This window comes from Larimichthys crocea, chromosome XV, assembly GCF_000972845.2.
Source record: "Larimichthys crocea isolate SSNF chromosome XV, L_crocea_2.0, whole genome shotgun sequence".
NCBI lineage: Eukaryota > Metazoa > Chordata > Actinopteri > Sciaenidae > Larimichthys > Larimichthys crocea.
Genome location: NC_040025.1, coordinates 1397475 through 1418964, shown reverse-complemented (window position 1 = coordinate 1418964; position 21490 = coordinate 1397475). Strand labels below are relative to the sequence as shown.

Sequence of the window (21490 nt, the reverse complement as noted above, 5' to 3'; positions counted from 1 at the left end):
ATTGTGAGTTGAATGGCTGACAAAGGTCTATGACTTCAAAAAAGTTCTGAAAAGTGCTGACAGTGTGTGGGGCTTCACTATCTTATTTTGCATGACTTGACTCTCCTCTGCACCTTTCCACCAGGTATGCCTCAGACTACAGTCACAATGACTTCATAATAGACTGTTAAATATGCACTCTGTTGTAATGACATACTGCATAATTAACTATGAGATTGGTTCTCACACAGGCTGAGATTGAGTTTTCAACATTCCATGACTTAATGTTCAAGGTTCTGCATAAAAGATTTATTGCACTCGCTGTTTCAGCTGGTCTGTGTTGACAACATCATATTGGATAAACTTTTAGGTTTGGGGAGGGAGGGATTTCTATCTGTTAACTGTAAGTAAGATGTCAGAGGAGCACCAAGACAAAAATCATTATACAATACATAACAAACTTCACATTTTGTATTTTGTTTTTTTTTGTTTACCACAAGGTGTGTTGGTTCATGACAACAGACAATCTACAGTTATTTGTAGGTTGTTTTTATACAACCAGCGTGAGGAGATTGCAGCATTGCGGGCGACGCCACCCACCCCAACCTCCCATTCTTCAGCCAGGAAGAGAATGAGGAGCCTCCGGACAAGAACCAGCACAGAGACAGCTTTATCCAAAACTTGCAAACCGATTTGCACTGTGTACAGTCAACTGTTTACTCTGTATACATATTTCATTTTTGATAGACCTCACTGTTTATACTATAAATTCTGTCTATCCTGCCATATTTATATTTATACTGATAATTCTGTTTATACTGTGCCATATTGCCATACTGATACTGTTAGACTGTTGTTTCCGTTTATATTGTTCATGCTGTTCATACTGCCATATTTGCCATATTTATACTATTTATATCTTCCAGATTTGCCACTGTCTTTTCTTGGATGTCTTTTAGCTTGTATATATTTGTATGTTTTTATTTTAGATTTTTTACATCTTCTACTTATATTTTATATTTCATGTTCATTGCTGTTTTCACTGGAAAAGGGAGGGAAAGGCAATTTCTGTATGTCCTGTACATATGGCAGCATTGATAATTAAGTTGACTTGAACTTGAACTGATTTTTGTCCACTTGTGCCTTCGAATGACCTTTACGACCGCTTTTTCCCCTTTGCCAATACAACTTGTCACACATTACACATTGCCACATTATGCATTTGTTTGTGTGACAAGATGCTTCTACAAATAATACAGCTCATTTGGCCTCATGTTGCTTTGACATGCCATTTATGAAAGTGGTGATTGTTATAATGTGTGAATGAATGTTAACTAGCAAATAAAGCCTTGCTTTTCTATTTAGCTGCACTTGCAAATGAACAGTTTTGGTGCCATAGGTTAGGTGTTTCTTGTAGGCTTGTAGTCATTGTTCATGCAAGTTAACATGGCTTTCTTGAGGAACAATGATACTGATTAGAAAGATAGTATTCTATTTTATGGGCAACTTCATTTCTAAATAATTCTTACAAACATAAGTTTTTAGGAAATTATTAGGAAACTAAGGCACCTGTAAAATAAAAAGGTGCCATGATCTGTTAACATTGCAGACACCTTGTGTTTTTAGTTTCAACATGCACATCACCATGAAACAGACTAATAAGTTGTTCTTTAAGTTTTAGCACTTAGCTTTGTCCTTAAATCAATGTTGTCTTTAACTGTTACAGGTGATTACTTAAAGTGACACTAATACAGTATTAAGTAACATCTTGCGTCCCATAATTTGATGTGCTCCCTGTTAAAACAAGGCAGTTGGAGAAGACGTGCAAATGGCGTGTAAAGTGTAAACTGACTGGACATCAGTAAGAGACAGAAAACTAGTTTTATTCACAGAGAAGGGCAGAGGAGCTTTTCAAATATCTCTGGTGTATTACTTCATTGAGTTACTGTTGGTGTTTAGTACGACATAAGAAATGAGATAACAAGGTAGCCAGTTCAGTGTTTGCTTGTGTATTTTGCACCATTTTAAGATTAAACAATTCACATTTATTTAACAAATACATTTAGGGAATTTATTGTTTTGCTTCATTAAAAAAGTTTGGAGTTTTGGTGGATTTACTGAAGTCTCTCTGGTCACAAGTTACACCTGACTGCGAGCCGAGCAGGACACACAAATAGATTTTTAAGTACTTGAGTGTGTGTGTTTACATCTACGACAAAGCTGTCTGCCATCTTTTGGACCCACCTGCTCTGGACCATGATACTGTCTTGGTAGAGGCAGTCAAACATGCAGATCTTCAGGTCAATGCTGGGCTGGACCACCCATACAGGGACGCTGAGTGCCACAGCCCTCACCTGGACAGGTATCTGTTTGTACCAACATTTTCTTTAATCACAAATGGTTTATATAAAATATATCTTGCTTTCTACCTATGACATTCACAGGATTCCTGACTTACTGGTTTGCTGGTTAAGTCAGAGAATTTGATGTGGAAGTCCAGTTTGGCCTCTCCTGGAATGGTTGGAGTGAATACAACCTCCAATTTGATGCTTTCAAAAGCTCCAATCTCCCCTTCTCTAATCTGAAGGAGGAGACATCAAACAGGACAAGCAAACATTTATTAATTTTGGAGCCCTGTATTTTATTAATTCTACAAAACAAATATAAAATGACGAGTTGACTTTAGAAAAGAGCATCAAACTTTCCCACTGAATCAGAGCATAGTCTCAACATATTTTCAGTGAGCTTCATCACTTTAGCCTTCTTACTTCATCACACAAAACCATTTCCTTCCACGTAGGGGAGCCTGACATCTCTCAGATGTGCAACTTCAAATGGCATGCAATCAAACTACAGTGAAAAGCTGTGTCGATTGTGTGCGCCACCACAAAGCTCCAAGGTGATGAGAGCAATAATAAAAAACAAAAGAGAGGAGCAAGCCATTCATGCAGCAACCAACTCAATATTGTGGGACCATGATAGCTTGATGGATAATCTTCCATTTAAGACACAAGCCTTCAACTACACAATGTGAAAGTATCAGTCAAAATGACAATGATGGAGCCACAGGCATGCAGACACATGCAATACACACAGCCATAACAAGCGCAGAGGGAGAGGCGATGAGCCATTAGCCCCCCACCGGAGAGACGTAATGAACCCTGAACAACTCCAGAACTTCACATGGGCCACAAGGCACACACAGCATCAGTGCTAAAAACAAGACAGAGAAGCAGAGAGTCTTCTACAGACATGTATAACAGTCTGTCTCTTCAGAAACACAGCAAGCCTCTCTCTGCTAGTCAAGTTACTCAGAATGAAACTGAAATTTCTGGGTCAGATCTATCAAAAGCAATGTTTTTGTGCCAACATCAAATGTGACCATTTTCATACCAAAATCATACCTGAAAGACTTTATGTCTAGTGCCACCATCAGGTCATAATGTCCCACTCACCAACACTTTAGCCTAGTGTATTGCAACAAGAGTCTGCAGCCATGCTAGCAGCTCTTTGAGTCTGTATTAAGACACGGTGGTGTTTTGAGCTGAATGCTAACATCAGCATGCTAACATGCTGACAATGATAACACATGCTGATTTTAAGCAAGTATAATATTTAACATGACTACTGTCTTACCTTAGCATGTTAGCATGCTAACATTTGCTAATTATCACACAATACAAGATGATGATGATAATTATATTTGCAGGGATTTGCTCATAAACAATAATAATGATGACGTTAGGAAATAAAAAGTCAGGGGATCATCAGTAACTGTGCTGAAAGACATAACCGACTGTTCCATCCTGCACCTACATTTCCAAGACTTATGTCACCGGAGTCTGAGTGGCTCTCATGCATCTGGACATCTGTGGACACACAAGCCTCAGGAGTATCTTCTGGACCTGGAGGTGAAGCCTCTGAAACTGAAACACACACACACACACACACACACACACACACACACACACACAACAGTAGTAAAAGTAAAACCTGATCTTATGTCATTTTTACTGTTGAGTGGTCCACTGGCCTTGACGAGCTGCCAACTCAGCAAATACAACACAAAGAAAACACTGTAAACCTAGCAGATGAAAGTTTAGCCTCTTCTGGCACTAAAGGAAAGTTCAATCAGTAGCTTTCATCCTACTGGCAGTATGAATGTGCACTTCGAATAGTGGGTTACATATAAATAAGCAGATACAGTAGATCCTGACAGTTCGACCTAAAAATAAAAGTACTTCTTCTTCCTTTTGGACACTAAATTTGATGCCAATCTGGCCATTAGTTCAAGAGATATTGATAACAAAAAAATACACAACACAGGCACAAATTATCAACCCGTCAGCAGCCTAAAAATTTGGCCAAGATCAGACAGCCTTTCCTAACAATGGTTTATTTTAAAAAAAAGGGACAGTCTTTTCCAAAGCCGAGCAGAGGCAAAAGACTGAAGTGCTTATCAAAACATCAGTGGAGGAAAGTGCTGAGAGCAGCGATGAAGACTTCAGATCTGAGGGAACATTAAAGAGAAGATGCCTCTTTGTCCCCAGCTGTGAGAGCAAGGTGAATCCTGCGCTTTGTGTGTGTGTGTGTGTGTGTGTGTGTGTGTGTGTGTTTTGGTCCTAACAGAAATAGAAAGATTAAATTAATTTTGTCAGTCCTCACTTGCTGCATTTCAGAGACTGTTGAATCATGTTTGAATAGATTTGATCTGCAGGGAGGTTTATATAGACATACTTTGTAGGGAAAAGAACTGTTTTATGATGGCTATCGTTCTTATGGTGGCATTCAAGGTAAAGTTCTGCGACTAGACCTGGACTGTGCTAATCTCCATTTACAAAGAAGTATACAATGGTCAATAGAAAAAGTCAGTTTTAGTTTCATTCCGAACTCTAGTTTAGGGTGAAAATAATTATTTGGTGCATGTGTGCATATGTCAAATAACTTCACCTGGTTGCTCATGCTGCATTGCCTCAGAGAGCTCCTGACTGTCTTGCTTTTGTTGGAGTTCTGCAGTGGCCATGGATGCAGATGCAGATGTTATGTTTTGACTGCTTATCTCCTGTCAGACGACAACATACACATTCATTTGATTTCATACATGAAATTATTCATATAGCTACATATTTTAGTCATCACACAAGCTGTAAAATCTTGTAGCTGTAGGCCATCACCGAAACAGAAACTCTTGATCTACTGTCAGACCTGGCATGTGTTGGCAGAGACCAGAGATGGCATCTGAATTTGGCTAGTTTCTGGACTGAGAAACGTGGAGGTGTCCAGGCTGAAGTGGGTGGCCAGTGCACCCTTGTTGGTCAAGATGACAGTCCGTGAAATAGTCTGGCCCACCACATGCAAACCGAAGTCAATGAACTGGCTGTCAACCTCCAGCTAGAGAGGATACATTCACAAACAGTAATTAGCATGAGGAGCTGTTGCATAGATTTACATACATTAATACATACATTAATTAAATTCATAACTTACAGAGTATAACTAGTTGTATTGAAATAGATAACCAGTCAGTGTTGTCCTTCAGTGGTGTGACTGATTATAAACAGTGTTTATTATTCTATTATTGTTACTAAATCTAAAATCTAAAATGTTTTCATTTAGCAAACAATGTATACATGAATAGTCTTCAAGACAGACAGAACAATATGTCAAGAGACATTAAATTGACATAAGTAATTATTTGGAATGGACACTATAACACATCTCACACACACTCACATCACATTTCTTTATGGTGCATCTGACGGGCACAGAGAAGGGGCCCACTGCTGATGCAAACTGGACCTCTCCTTCCAGGTCCTCGTTGATCTGCAGGGATCAGACAATATGCTGATTCATAACAACAGTGGCTAGATTAAAGTTTGATCAAAGTGGGCAAATAGAGAGAATATGTGATGACTTCACTAAGGACAATGCAAAAACTGTTCCTAAATGTTGATGCCTTACACAGTTCATAATGGAAATAAGCCAATCCGTCAAAGACTGTATGATAGACAAAGACTGAACTGAACTGTGATTAAAATAAAGCAGACTAAAACAGAGAAGGGTAGATTAATATCCAGATATTACTAATATGACAATTTGACAAAGTTATGATTAGCCTGGTACATTCAGCAGACTCAAAAGGGGTAAAATGTATTATTGTAGATGAAACGGAGGTGTGATGTTACTAACCATAGGTTGAAAAACAGCCTGCATTTCACAGGACATCCCAGAAGATAAAGAACCAGGAGGCTCAAAGCTTAAAACACAAATAACAATGAGTTATGAATAAGATAATAAAATCTGACCAACATATTTCTGATTCACACAATAATAATGATTATAATAACCACAATTATTATTTAATAATTATATTATATATTCTTATTAGTATCCTATTTTACACTATTTTTAATTTAACACATTTTAAGAGCTTATGGAGACACACTGCATTATGACTGTACCTGTACGTTTATATGTGACAGTTAAATTGAATTGAACTTGAAATAAAAGCAGTGTTTTGCCTTCTGTGTCGGTACATCAAGAATGTGTCTTTGCATGACCTCACACATAGCAATAAAACAAAACGAGACTCAAAGGCAACATTTTGGTTTTAAAGCAGCAAATATAAATGCCTCTGCACTTGGAAATATGCTTCCACAAAAGATCAGCAGCTTCAGATGAAATGCTGACGTATGATGAATCTCCCATGAGTGGAAGAGATAAGCGGACGACAGAGCTGAGGTCAAAAGTCAACCTGATGCTCAGTTTGCACGGTGTAGAAAACAAAGAAAAGAAAGGGCTATTGTTCCATATGAAAACACTGCAGTGTGAAACAGAATGGTTGGGAATGATTGCACATTCAAATCTTATTATATCACACTGTAAACCATAGCAATAAACAACAAGTTTATTTCCAGACAAAAAAAGAAACAGGAGGACTGTGAGCTATTTCAAAGCAACATGTGTATCTCGCAGCACATGTTTACGCCAACCCTAATGCTGCCCTGAGGAGCTGGATAACTTTCTGCCCTTCCAGAGACACAAGAAGAGGACCAATCGATATGAATATAGCAGGCAGCCAGCCAGAGATACAGAGAGGATTCTCAAAATTCAATAGATAAACAAAAAATTTGAAATATGTACTATGCGGCATAATTATGAAGCAGCTATAGTTCCAGGATATAATAGATCTTGTTATTGGGTCTTGGTAATATTCTTATCATGTTACAAAGTTAAATAATCTGTAGCTTATGAGACGTCTTTTGTGCCAAGTTGATGTTTTGGCCTGAAGGTAGTACAAGACCACAGCAGAGTGTCCAAAATAGAAATGGTTCGTGCTCATTCCTCTTGTTTTTGCTATTACCATTTTAAACTCTGTAAAGGCAAAATGATACTAGTTTTCCTTCTGTTAACAGACACCACCAAGGATATACAGATATAAAATAAATATAAGACAGCATGTAGCCTGCAGTAATTAAAGTCCAATTGATAATAAATCAAAACAGTTTTATTCATTTTTCTGTGATGAGAGCGCCCCATACATTAGTGTTCTCCAGCAGCCATAAATTATTGTTTCCAGCTGACAGAGTTGGTATTGTTATTTGATTGGTCCAATGTGTGTGTAGACATGCACTAAAAATAGTTCATTAATATTAGTTACAGAACAGTTCTAACGGTTACACAAGCAATTAACCAGCTGAGAGGATGTTGTTAACCATTTCTTTTTGCTGTTAGTCCCTTTGGCAATCATATGAGTAATCCGTGCGTTACACTGTGACTGCTAAACAGCACACCACAAAACTGACAGCACGTCTCCTAGCAACACTGGCTCTCAGATGTCAATCAAACATTGGCAGGAATAGGAAATGCTCCCCAAAGAGGCCTACACACTGAAAACTGTTTACACAAACAAACCCAAAACCCCAAAACCTCCAGATATAGAAAATGATGCATATAAGCTATAGTATCATGTTTATAGCCACAAATAATTTTGAAAATTAAAACAAGCCCGTTTTTAAACATAGGTTGAATAGCTTTGAAACACAGAAAAACTACAACATAATTAGCAATCTGAGCATACTATCATCAACACAAGTGGCCAATGGAACATTATGTTTGATTTGAGCCAGTTGTTTGAAGTTGTTGGTGCAGCTGTCAGGTGAAGAATTTGGAGCAGACCGACTGTAGCTGCCATCCAGCTCACCACTGTGATCTGGAAGTGTATGAAATGATTCCATCTGGGTTGCTAAGTTTGGAGGTAATTATAAACATCATATTGCACTTTCAACACAATGTGTTTATTTATTTTTTTTGGGGCTACATTCCTTCCGTATTGGTATCATCCTTCATTCCTAGCTGCAAGACAGGTGGTATGGAGCGACACGTGAAGAAAAAATAGAACAGTTCATTTGGGATTAAATGCTGAGTGAGGCAGTGTTTGAAAAAGCCTCCTAGAGCCCTATATAAATTTAGAGCTGCAAACGAGGCCATACTGTATATCCATTGCAGGAGACTGAAGCGGTGAAGTTGCTCCTGTGCCTGTACAGTATTACTGACTATTCCATGTGTTGTATTATACATTCTCCCCACTGGCTTCTCCTACAGTAAATCAATAGGCATTCTCAGTTTATTATTCAGTTCAACAGAGCTCAGACACCCTCACACGCACAACCACTTCTGAAAGCAATCAGAAAAACATCAAAACTTTGATGATGTGTGTGAATATTGAATAGGCTTGCTGTTATACTTTGTGAAATATTGTCAGGTTGCTCCAACATAATGCATATTTCTGCTTTAGGTTTTAGAAATTCTATTAAAGAGCTATGACAAGAGTGTTTCTGAGGGTGTTTTGTAGGTTAATTTATCTAAACCTTGGGATTTTTTTCCTTCCAGTGGCTGGTATAAACAATGGTATTTGTGCTACCAATCTCTGAGCTCTGGGGTGTGGATCGTTTTTAATTAAAAAAAAAAAATCATGGGCCTATTAAAGAATATAAAGCCCAACTGCTAACATGTTTTAAGTCACAAGCATAGTATTGTCAGGTAAAAAGAAATGGAGCTTGCTCTCAGTTGGAGATTGCATGCAAAGATTATAGACTGAGAAATCTGAGATAAACCAGTTTTGAATATCGCAAGCAAAGAAAGTTCTACAGCTGAGTCAAAACAGTTATCACACTAAAAGTTTTGGTATAGACTAAAATATGTACTACTAACTAGTGCATAGACTGCCATGAAATACCATACAAACATTCACGCTACCCAGAGAATGAAGCCTACTGACTTCGATGATCCCTTTACTTTTTCCCAGGTGCTACAATAAGGTTGACATTTATCTGTTTGACTATTTGATGGATCGCCATGAAATTTGGTGCTCCCCACAGGATGATCTGTAATGACCTACGTATCAGATTCCCTGACATTACAGCTTGTGCCACTTTCAGGTTCAGATTTTAATCTTTCAAATTAATTAATGACAAAACTGGGGTGTATGTACCTTACAGAGACCTGGATTCAATATTACACCCTGGTCTTTTCCAGTCTGTTCTCAGCTTCACAATCAAATAAATAATATTAAAAAAACAATATTGACAAAACCAATGACATTCCAATTAGCCTCTTTAATACTATGTGCTTTGTGCTAAAAAGAAAATTAAGCGTTCTAGCCGGGCACACTATAATAGTAAACATGGCTAATATCTGCTAAACATCAGTTACCCTTGTAATTGTCAGCCTATTAGCATGCTTATGACATTTCTTTTATATTTTGATAAAAATAGCTAGCACTAGCTCCATCATAATCATCATAAGAGAAGAGTGTATGGCTACTGTTTTTGACCTTCTGGTTAATTGGTGACACATCATGCTGCTGCCAGTGTTGGTGACCTCTATATTTGGATCTGTTTTCTGTTTTGGTCGACCTTGGGTCCCTTAAGTAGGTTTCTTTTTTTGAAAACTAATTTATGCACCTTGGTTTTAGGTAAGTTTTCCACAGGTCTATTTGGATCTACAACTAATGCTGTAGAAGATAAATCCCCTTTATTTTCCAGCTGAACTTCCACGGACTGGTATCCAAAATTAAACTATCTTATCCTAGCATGATTTGGACCAAATTAAACAAACTGTAGGTGTGATCGCACCCTCAGATTATGTCGAGTACCACCATTTCTACTACAGTTAGGCTTTATCTCACAACAGACCACAGAGGGTGTCTTCCTCTCAGCCAGTTATTTGCAATACATGCAAGAAAGTGACACTAATTGCAAGTATACAATGGCTTTTCACCAAGTCTGGCAAGCCTGGGCTGTTGTGGTTTTGTCCCAGTAGTGAGAAGATACAGCAGAGCCCATTCTGGTACAAATGCACTATGCATGTATGCTGTGCGGGGGGGTGTAGGGGGATGAGAAGACATTTTTAGAAATTCAGGGGGCGTACAGGGAACCATTGGCTGGTGTGAAAAAGCCCAGTGTGTTCCTGGTTTACGTTTCTGTGTCCTGATGTGTTAATGCTTTAAGCTGGGTGAGCCATGAAGGCTTTGCAGTTGATCTTATCTTCATATTAAGTGAAAAAGTTTTAATGTGTGAAGAATCTTTTTTTTTTAAACATAGACTCTGAATAGCAGAAGGAGGGCGTATACCTATTCTATGATGTCCATTATTCTGTTGTAGTCATGCTGTTGGCTCAGTAACAATGGTTGGCTATGTACTGTCTGCACTCTCACATCACTTGGTTAAAGAAATAAAGCACTGATGCAATAATGGGTCAGTTTTTAACCCAGTGATTTTTGAAGAGAGGGTTGTTTAAAGACAAGAATTGTTTTGCTTTGTTTGTTTGTTTTTTTTGTCTGGATGAGTCATGCAAATACTAGTCACGACTAGTTCCAACGTTGTGTGAATAATCAGTGGGATGTACATACAGTAATAGACCTAGACTTTATGATGGACCTATTGGCAGAAATCAGGTGAACCTGACAGCATCACTATCTTTCTGATTAATGAAAGGTAGTATTTTTAAAGTGGGATTATGTAACATACACTATATAGTGGCCACCTGCAGTCATAAGCAGATATAGCATATTGAATTTCTCAAGACTCTTTTGAATTATCGCTTGAGCTTAAAAGACGTCATCATAAGATGACTTGTCCTAGAGTGAGTGGAATAGGACAACAAGCAGGAAACAACGAACATGTCTTACATGATCTACTTACGACTTCTGTACGTAAACCATTGAAATGCATATCTATGACTTATCTGAAGACAAAAAAATTAATGATTAGTAAAATGAATGATTATGTTCTATCACTCATCATTCTAAGTGTTGCAGTCAGTGCTGTCACAGGTGGATGGAAGCTTTTTTACAACAATAATTTCCAATTTTCATTCAATTTAATTTTCATTTCACTTATTTATATAAAAGGACAGCACACGTTAATTAACATGTCTGGAAATGTGCTAGCCAATTTTCAACTGCAGTACTTTGGGGAGATATTTGGTAGTCTTCTGTATATACCTTCCGACCACCAGTGCCAGTCAGTAATTTGAAATGGTTTGTATTAACTTTTTTTTTGTCTTCACCTTATAAGTCAGTAAGAAGGTACTATCTGGTGTGTTCATATTTTCAACATTCTTTTTATAACAAATGTTATGAGTCACTGCCTCGACTAAAATGTCCAGGTTCAGGGAGATGGCTGTCCAACAGTCATGATACACAGTATCATGACTGTTGATCAGGGCTAGCCAACATAAGGTACTGGCCTATCAGCAAAGATTATTGAATTGAGTAAAGGTGTGATTTACAGCTTTAGAATTGATTTGTCAGTGAATAATAGAGTGACAAACAAACAGGTGCAGTAGGGAACAAAATAACCTTTGTCACAGCAGAAGAAACATATTTTTGTAAATGGGAATGTTGAACTAATGAATTTAAGGTAGAAAACAGTGGTAAGCATCTGTTGTTCGTATCTTTATCATTTGGCTAATTTACTTTTTGTTTATCAGTAACTTGTAAGGGAGATAGAAAGTTGAGTGACTATAATGTTCACTGTACAGTATCTGTGCATTCACCCATTTGGTAATAAGTGCATGTTTGCTACATCTGAGTTAACACCATAGGACTAGAAGGTGATATGTTCAGACAAGTGGCCCAGCACGAAGGCTCAAGAACAGAATCAGTAGTTTCCAGCTGACCCTGCTGTAGCCTGGGAGACTCTTCAGTCAGTCAGGCAGAAAGAAGAGAGACGAAGAAACCACATCAAGTCATGAGGGGGAGGGGGACTGATGGGAAAGTGATACACAGTGAGTGACCTGGAGAACAATGCATCTCTGCTCGGCCTGTGGGCTGCTGACAGGCAGAGAGAGAGGAGATAGCAGAGACGTAGACTGACTCACAGAGCTGAGTCTCATAAGAGGAGCTGTGAGCGTGGTGATCCATGTGTGGGAGGACAGGCTTTGCTTTCACGTCCACTCCATTGTCTTTTAAAATGACAAGAAGTGGTTGTATTAAATTGGTGAAACATGAGCATATGTTTCCATGTGATAACAGAAGCTGTTCAACATATAGTGAGTTCACAGGAGCTTTAACATTTGTTGTTGTAAACATCTCTGGTTAGAGGGTTGTCACAATACCAGAATTCTGTTTTTAAACCATCATTTTAGAAACAGATACTATAATAATTGAGTGTGCCTGAAAGAGCACACTATATACTATTCACCGCCTTATTGTTATTATTATTATTGAACACACCATATACTATTCAGTTTTTGTCACACATACACAAAAAAGGTTTTACAGCGTGTGGCTCGGCCAGGAATTGACTGCTATGACTTTTCTAAGCGTTTCGCCAAACATTTGCCGATAAATCTCCAGAAACCACGCCAAAAAAATTAATGGGTGTGTATTTGTAGAATGTTCACGAGCTACAGTTGGTGACATCATCACTAGAGTGGAAAGGGAGAGAAAGCACTGTCAAAAAATTCATTTGTAAACTGCTCGAGGCCACAAATTTCACTTCACAGAAATAATTTATACATAGAAACGTAGGAAAATGTGTGGTGGTCGCAGTGATAACACTGCTGAAGCTGTCCCACTTACGGTTTTTGGTGTGGGACACAAAGATGCGCCAGCAACACCCATCCACAGCCTCATAGACTGCCATGTTAACAAGGCAAAAGTCTTTCAAAATAAGAGTCCCTTCAAAATAAGAGCCCATTAAAAAGGCAATGATGACACAGCTTGTTGTATTAATACTGAATTTGCTGAGCAGTGTCAATAATAATGTATGGGGGCGACACTCAAAACTTCTTCAGAATTTTTTCTAGTTAACACTATAACCCATGAGAAAAACCACAAAGCAAATCCACTGAAAAACAACTGTGCTCAGTTTTTTATCTTTATTTTAGGATCTTTTTTTTCTCTGTTAATAGAATATTTCCATATTTGTGCCAATGTAATTAACTATATTACAGCTGAGGATACATGCAATATACTTTGTTTTAATGCATACCGCTTGTATTATTCAGGTGTGTTAAGAATTCTTGCAATTATACACATTTTGTTTCTCATCTTGTGGCCTTCCTTAAGACTTTTTAGTTTTGTTTTTGTCTTAATTTTGTTGCATATTAGCATCATGATATGTTGTTCTAGTTCTTGTAAATGTGTTGCTTTAGAGTGTATGCTGTTTTATTTGTCATTGTGCTGCTGTTCATGTTTGTCTTGATTTCTGGCCCACTTTTTGTCCCGTGTGCACTATACCATGGCCACTACGATTGCCTGCTTATGGACAAACTAAAAATCTTACTTGAGAGAGATGAAATCCTTCAGTTGGGTGGACACCCCAAGAAGCTTGCAGTTGTTAGTGATGTAGCTGATGTTAGTCAGGACAATTTTCTTCTTGTACGTTTTCCCCACTTCGAAGTCCTAAAACAGACCATCAGTATCACCATTTGAATAATTATATAATCACCAGTTTAAATTAGACTTACGTAATAAGTAAGTTTGTTAGCATTCGTTCTGCTAAAATACATGACTTCTTAAGATAAAGTCTCAACAGTGATGCTTTTACAGCACCAGTAGTGCAGTACCTTGAACAGGATGACCTCTGGTTTACTGATGAATGGAGGTCCTTTCAACTCTTTTCCATGAACTTTTTTAGCAGTCCTGTTGAGATTTTCACTGGCCATTGCAGGTTCTTTCTGCTTCACTTCTGTCTGCACCAACATAGCTTTCTCATTCTGGGGCTTCTGTAACTGTATAGAGAAGAAAAAGCTGGTGAAGTCATTATAAATAATCACTACAACAATAACAATAACTTTGATATAACTGAAAATGTAAATCTAACTTTTTGTCATTTTCTCCTCTGAATGTGAGGGCTACAGCAAGAAGTGGAGATGTAAATATGCACATTATGTCATCAAGTACACAAAAGATGAAACATCATTTACCATAGGATTTTAAAATGAAATGCATATCAATTTAAAATGATAGGTTTCTTCTGCTGCAATGTAAACCATCTATCTCTTATTCATCTGTGTATGAAGATGTAGCTTTATCCATAACTCAAATAAATGACACTAGTTTACTTTTAAACAATAAAATGTCTCACTACGTCTCTTTTACAAAGTGAATATTTATCGATAAATCATTGTTGGCTCTACCAAAACTATACTTTTTTCTATCCCTTAATTACATAAAAATACACAGGATTACCTATAGAACCCCCTTTTCATTTATCAAGAAGCCAAAGTACTTAAATGTGAAATGGCAAAAACTATATTCAAAAAGTTGCACAATCTTAATTCAAATCATCTTTTTGAAAGGTCTATAATTTTGATAAAACTGTTGGCAGCAACGAAAAAAATTAATAAGCAGATTTACAATATATGTGATGCTGTGGAGGTGACGTTTGTTTGAAATGTTAAATTCATTGAAACTGTGTCATTAAGGGCCCTGATTCATTTTTATGGTTTTGTCATTTTATCCATGATCTATTTTTTCTGTATTGTAAAGCACATCATCATCATTCTCCCCCTCATGAATCATCTTATTAGCTTTATTACAGTGCTGTGCTCATCTACCGATCCAGCCATTACTGTGTTCGGAAGTAGCCACTGATGAGGGCAAGAGTCTGATCTGTATATTCCACTCAACTGAGTTTCAGCTCAGTGCTCTGAGCTGTAACATCACGCTCACTGTGAGGCCTCAAAGGCACCAGCACAATGTGAAGTGATGCCTGTTGTCCCATGTTTCAAGTGTGTGTGTGCAGGGGGTTGGTTGAGACAGAGATCTAACTCGCATCCATGGCAGTGACCTAGAGACACTTCAGATTCAGATTTAAGAAAAACAGTACCAGCTTTGGTTTTCTGAAAGGTCTACAGTGTTCTCAGTGTTCGTATTACTCAGAACAGATGTTAGTGATACTTCTATTTTTACAAGCAATGTAAGTTGACCACTAGCTTTTAGTGACCAGATTCTAATCGGACTTTTGATCTGCTTTGATATGATCATGTATTTATGATGATGATAATGATGGTGATGATTATCATCAGTAGACTGAACTGTAGTAGTATTAATAAAGCATTTTAAAGGGATCATTTCACAGGCAAGGAATTGTAAAAGTAGCAGCAGCCACAGTTAGCCAGCTGCAGGCAACAGATGAAGTTAAATGTCCAACAAGTCATTGTATCATTTTCTGTGTAAAACCACTGTGTGCGTCACAGGTTCTGAACACATATGTTCACACAGTTATCCCAACCGTGAAGGCCCTGCTGCTGGAATAGAGACTGCCTACAAGAGATGTGCCATAAATAAAGCCACGGCAGCTTTAAGAATTGTCAGATGTGTTTTTCAACAATCATGTGATTAATGAATAAAGGGATAGCTAACTAACAATTAATTTCATGATTGCTAATTTGTTTTTTCTGATTCTGAGGTAACAGCTTTCAGGGTCTTCTTTTGTGTGGCCAACAGCCCAACACTAAAAGATATGTCTAGTTAATAATTAATTAATCGACTAATTGCGAGAGCTCTAATTGTTCGTATCCCTAATGCAAATTCTCTGATTTCAACAGTGTTGGCAAACAGATCAGTGGAAATCAGTAGAAGCCCTTAAAACCCTGCATTGCTCGGGCTCTTCCTAATTCCCTCAGCACTGACCTGATTACTGATCTGGGGAGGATTTAGATACACTTGTGCTACTTCTGTGACATATGGCATCTTTTTTGACTTGCTAGCTAAGAGATTCACATGGAGGATGTGGAGGTTCCTCCTCCTGGTATGACCACCCCAAATGCACGTGCTCCAAGCAACTAGCAGATCTATAGATCTATAGATCATACTAACAGGCTGGAGGTATAGCTACTGGGAATTAAACCCGTGTTTTGTGCCTTGCAACCCCAACCCCCAATTTTTTTACCAGCCTGATAATCAGTGAACATGTTTGTTTGCATCAAACATGCTATGCAACTGTTTTAAATCAATTAAATACTGTTTTTCAGTGCAATTATTTAAATAAGATGCTTCAGTTTGCAGGTGGGGGATTCATCTGGTGAAAAATAAGCGTACCCCTAGAAAAATGACGTGCCTACTGTAGATGGGACTTGATTTATGAGTGTTTAATTTTAGCAGCTTGCATGGATTTGTTTTAGTGCACCTTGCAGTTCTGGTCCCAGAGCCCAGAGAACTCAGGCTCAGCCAGGCTTTCAGCAAGATTCTGATGGTCCCCTTCTGGCAGGATGGTTTCCTCCAGGTCCTCAACATCAGAGGAATTTGACAATGAGCTGCTGATGTCACTGACTTCTCTTAACTGCTGGAAAAATACACACACACTGGGTCATAATTGTTGAAAATGCACTTGATTTCTTAATGCAGTCATTTCTCAAATGTGATCTCAGGTGTTATTAACCACTCACTATCATGGGTCTCTCCTCACTAGCCGATGGGGGGTGGGGATCCAGGTAGTACAGGAGCTTCTCTCCTGCCTTCCCCAGGGATGGGAACCTGTCAGTAGTTAAGGGTTTAGGCACTCCTGCCTGGTGCCTCTTTCTGCTTTTTACCTGCTGTTCCTCCTGAAGGATTTTTGCCACAATCTCCACTCTCTTTGACTTCTGCTTCTCTGTGAATTCCCTGAGAAGGGCAAATCAACAACACTGCATTATAACTGAAATGCGGTCATGTATTCCTCAGCACACAGCGAGAGAAAACACCCACACACTGCTGCATGGAGTGGGAGTAGAGGACATGCACGTGGGAGAGGAAAGGAGAGAAGAGGAGAGGAAAGGAGAGGACAGGACGTACTCTTGTTTTCGTTTTGTCTCCTCTAGTTGTTTCTGTTGGTAGATATGTTTGATACTGTTGATGCCTTGAGCCTGCAGGGATTCTCTCAGTTGTCTCTGTTGCTGCTCTTTCTTCTGGGCATTTGCTTTTGCTCTGCTTTGTTGGACCCGCAAGCGCCCCTAAAGAAATCAAGTTGATTATTTAAACAAGAAGAGATGAATGTTATGGAGATATTTTTTTTAATCAGAAATGTACCTGTTGACACTACAACGAAAATGTGATACTTTTCATTTCTGCTTTACATCTCTCCTGGTTAGGAGGAGAATTTGGACAGTGGACAGTATCTCTCATTAAAACACTGGTATTCATGATCTAAAAACTACAGATGCCATCGGGGTAAAACACGTGTGCTTTTAAATGAATATTATGTTACTGTAACAGCTGCAGCAAACCTTCCGGCTTTGGTTGCTATTAGTCATACAGCCTGTTAATCCAGTGGGGAAAAAAACAGATAACATTTTCAGGACATGTCCAGTATTATCTAAATAAAATCTTCAGTTAAGATGCAGCTGTCCTGTGATTTTCCCTGTTGAGGGATCAATAAAGGGATAATCTCATCATTTCTTTTTTTGGACAAGGCTACATGGTTGGGTTTGACAGTAACAGTTGCCAGGCTGCCATGGGTAGGTTTTCCATCAGTGCTAACCACTTATAAATATTATATTTAAATATTCTTATATTACAGTTGGAAACCAGAACCAGACAGCGTAGCATCTAATCTAACACTTACATTCGATTATTTTTTAGGGATCTGTGAACAATAGCTTCACTATTTTATATACTTGGAATTGAGGGCGTGCGCATTAAGTTATAATATGATTCAAACAAGATTCAAATTCTGTATTAGTTGAAACACACACCACAAAGATTTTTGTTTGAATGAAATAGGAATTTAAACATTCATTTAAGTCACATTTTCATTATTAAACTTAACTGAGTAGTATCTAAATTAGTCAAGAGATAATGTGACTAAAAATGGCACCCAAAGTTTCTGTTTCTGCAACCAAAAGCTGATGCCTGGATGCCAGCCTTGATGCCAGGTCAGCCTTTTCTCTTAAACAAAACTATGCTATCTTTGACATATTGTTTATTATTATTTTCTGTTATTGTACCAGTGTGTAGGATTAAGTGTCGGCAGCGTAGTTGCCCTCCCATTCCAAGCATGAAGTAGAAACTATGTTGGCCAAAAAACGCAAAACAAACAGAGAGCCAGTCTTTCTTTCAGCACTCATAATGCATGTGACTGATTCTGTCCTGCTGACAATACTGGCACTTCAAGAAAAAAATCAAACAGCAAGATCAGAAAATGATATTCAGTTTCATACATGCATTTATCTATGCAGTTACATGTATGCATGTTTGTTGCTATCACACAAATCAAATTAGGCACAGTTGTATCACCATGTCTTGAAAGCTTTAGTATATATAATGTATAAATGTATGAGTATATAATGCATAACTAAACAATGTTTGTACTTAAAAGGTTGTTGCACTTGGGAAATTAGGAATGATCTTTTATGGGACTAAACATATGGTAGCTATGGAAAGTGTTAATAATACATAGCCCTACAGGCTGTGTATCCTTTTATTACTACAACTATAAAGCAGTATCAGTATGGGAGGGTGCTGTTACTTACTTGGGTGGCTGCTATGTTTGATTTCAGTGACTGGACAGCCTGTATCCTCTTTTCCAGAAACTCTCTGTTCCGCTGCTCCTTCTCAGCCTCTTGCTGATGCATCCTGAATGAAACGGGAACAATTACAAAGCAAGTGAATGCTCACACACAGTGCAGAGAGAAAAACAAACCCGCTACTATTGCTTGGACTGAAATTTCCAAGGAGATTAAAGCTGAAGTGCTCTTAATCAAATGATAAGTTTTACCAAGAAAATACCATTTACTTTAGCTTTTAGGTGCTAAATACTGGTATAAAATACTGTTTTGCTCAGGTTCCTGAGTACTAAATTCTGATGACCATGATGTACTTATGATTGATCGAAATGGGTGTTTGTCATTCAGATAAGCCCTGGCCCTGACACTGTGTTCTCATCACTTGTTTTATATTAATACATGTAGACATTTATCGAAACATTCTACTCATTCTGTTTAAATGAGCAGATACAAATCTTATTATAACAGTACAGACTTCAACATAAACGGATTGTTTGTTTTTTTGAGAAAACAAAACATATGAAGAATGGCAAGCAGATGAAGTAACCAGACAGAGGATGGACTAAACAATACAGAAGAGAATAATTATAAGTACAGAAAGAAATCAACAACCTTGGTGGTTAAACCCCAGATTATATTCTTTTGTTCTTTTGGAGAGACTGCAGATCTGTCATCTTCTGACTGGCTGATAGTTTTGGTTGTTACTACAAAATGATTTCTTTGACTAATTGGTGCAGAAAAATAATGTTCTTGATTGTTGGTAAATTGTCATGGTATAAACAGGATAATCTAAGCAATGTAAAAATATACGTGCTAAAAAAAGGGGGCTTTCAGTTAGCATGATTTTTTTGTGGCCAATCTAGTGTATGTACATTTGTAAGTACAGTATTATGTAGCCATTACTCAAATTAAACCATATGTGCAACAATGTGGCTTTATTTATGCGTTTTTTGGACAACATTGGTGCTCAATACACAGAACAATAAACTACAGTACTTTAGGTGTTGGCTACTAAGAGAATACTTATTAGTATCAGTTCATTGTTAAATTTGGTATTATAATTGTTATTTTTGATAATAAGAAAATATATACTATTACTGGCCTCATCATTTGAGGAATTGAGCTGGACCTAAGGTGACCTGGATTTTTAAAAAACTTTTCAAAAAATGGTCACTTGCTGCAGGCGAGAATCACAGCAGTCTACAACACCAAGAACATTTTTTGGGAATATCATGACTAACTTTAATCCGTTTTTTATGCTCGGATCTGATCTGCTATTCACTTTCTGCATGAATCTGAACTATCTGGCCTGCTTGTGATATATTTTGCCAGTATGAGCGAATGATCAATAGGATGTCACAATATCTAGCAGGTCCTCCGTGACACATCATATTCTTGTTCTAGTCAAAGCCCTGTTTATTGGCTATTTATTAGCTGATTACCTTTTAATGGTCTGTTTCAAGTGCTTGGCAGCTATCTTGCGGCTGGCCTGACCCGCTTCAATCTTCTTCTGATATTCAGTCTCGTCTTTCATCAGCATGGCTGCCTGTTTTCTATTAGAACACAATCACAGACACTTATACACATATCAGTCTTTACATAGCTATTCCAGGGTTATATAACTGGTTCGAACAACAATTTTGCAGGGCAAAAAATACTTAGAGGAGTGATGTTGCATTAAGAAATTGACTATTTATAACCTTTTACCATGTATATACATATAAATGTAATTTGATGTTACATCTACTTGTACTGAGATGTATTCATATTAGAGCATCAATACACACAAAAAATGCAGCATAAATGGAAAATTTGCTTGTTTTCCCTACTCCCTGAGATGCTGCATCTTGAGTTGCTGGTTCTGGTTGGCTGTCCTCTCCTGCTGCAGCCTTGTCGCTGCCTTCTGGGCCTTAAGGACCTGGAAGAGCCGCACCTCCTTCTGCACCTCCTGCCGGAGTGGGGAGAGTCTGCCAAGCTCCACCTCCATCTCACACAGCTCCAATCTGAAGAGCAGGGATGCAGAATGAGATAGATGTAGATAGGAGTTAAAGATGCTGACTGGTGGTGTGCATTATCTTGCCGCACAGTTATGAAGCTAGACATATATGGGGCTTTGAAGCATAATGCAGGTTTAATTTTGCTTACAAGTTTTTATTTAAATCATGATTAAGAACAGATCAGTCAACTGGGTTAATTGGTCTAAGAGGCAAATATTTAATGGGTGATTGTTAGAATTGGAAACAGCTTCAGACCATTAGGAGACATCATTTTCAGTTGCTTAAAGCACAATGAGGCAGGATTTCATATAAATTTTACAAAAGTGAGAAAAACTGCCCCAGATGAGAAGAAATGATTTTTTAGAATATAAAGTCCAACATTACAAAGACACAGTTGTTCTTGTATATCAAACTCTTGGGATATTAGCATGCCATAATTGCTTGCTTGGCAGTAAATGCCTTTCAGCAAAGACGATTGTTTACAGCATTTATTACTATGATGCATGACTGAAAAGAAC

General features: G+C 37.9%; 1 protein-coding gene across 3 annotated transcripts in view; it reads right to left on the bottom strand.

Moving 5' to 3' along the window:
* Positions 1-21490, bottom strand: part of cfap74 (cilia and flagella associated protein 74) — a 49511-nt gene that overhangs the window by 25255 nt on the left and 2766 nt on the right. For 2 of the 3 annotated variants that reach the window (XM_010733974.3, XM_019276799.2), the window contains exons 7-21: positions 20805-20978; positions 20418-20528; positions 18943-19045; positions 17267-17424; positions 16882-17095; positions 16623-16778; positions 14056-14220; positions 13773-13891; positions 6169-6235; positions 5713-5802; positions 5185-5370; positions 4930-5041; positions 3796-3905; positions 2438-2560; positions 2224-2345 (exon numbers count right to left, since the gene is read on the bottom strand). In XM_010733974.3, coding sequence (XP_010732276.3) covers positions 2224-2345; positions 2438-2560; positions 3796-3905; positions 4930-5041; positions 5185-5370; positions 5713-5802; positions 6169-6235; positions 13773-13891; positions 14056-14220; positions 16623-16778; positions 16882-17095; positions 17267-17424; positions 18943-19045; positions 20418-20528; positions 20805-20978 — 2010 coding nt within the window. The remainder of the gene's footprint in view (positions 1-2223; positions 2346-2437; positions 2561-3795; positions 3906-4929; positions 5042-5184; positions 5371-5712; positions 5803-6168; positions 6236-13772; positions 13892-14055; positions 14221-16622; positions 16779-16881; positions 17096-17266; positions 17425-18942; positions 19046-20417; positions 20529-20804; positions 20979-21490) is intronic. The other variant, XM_019276798.2, reaches the window with a different exon arrangement.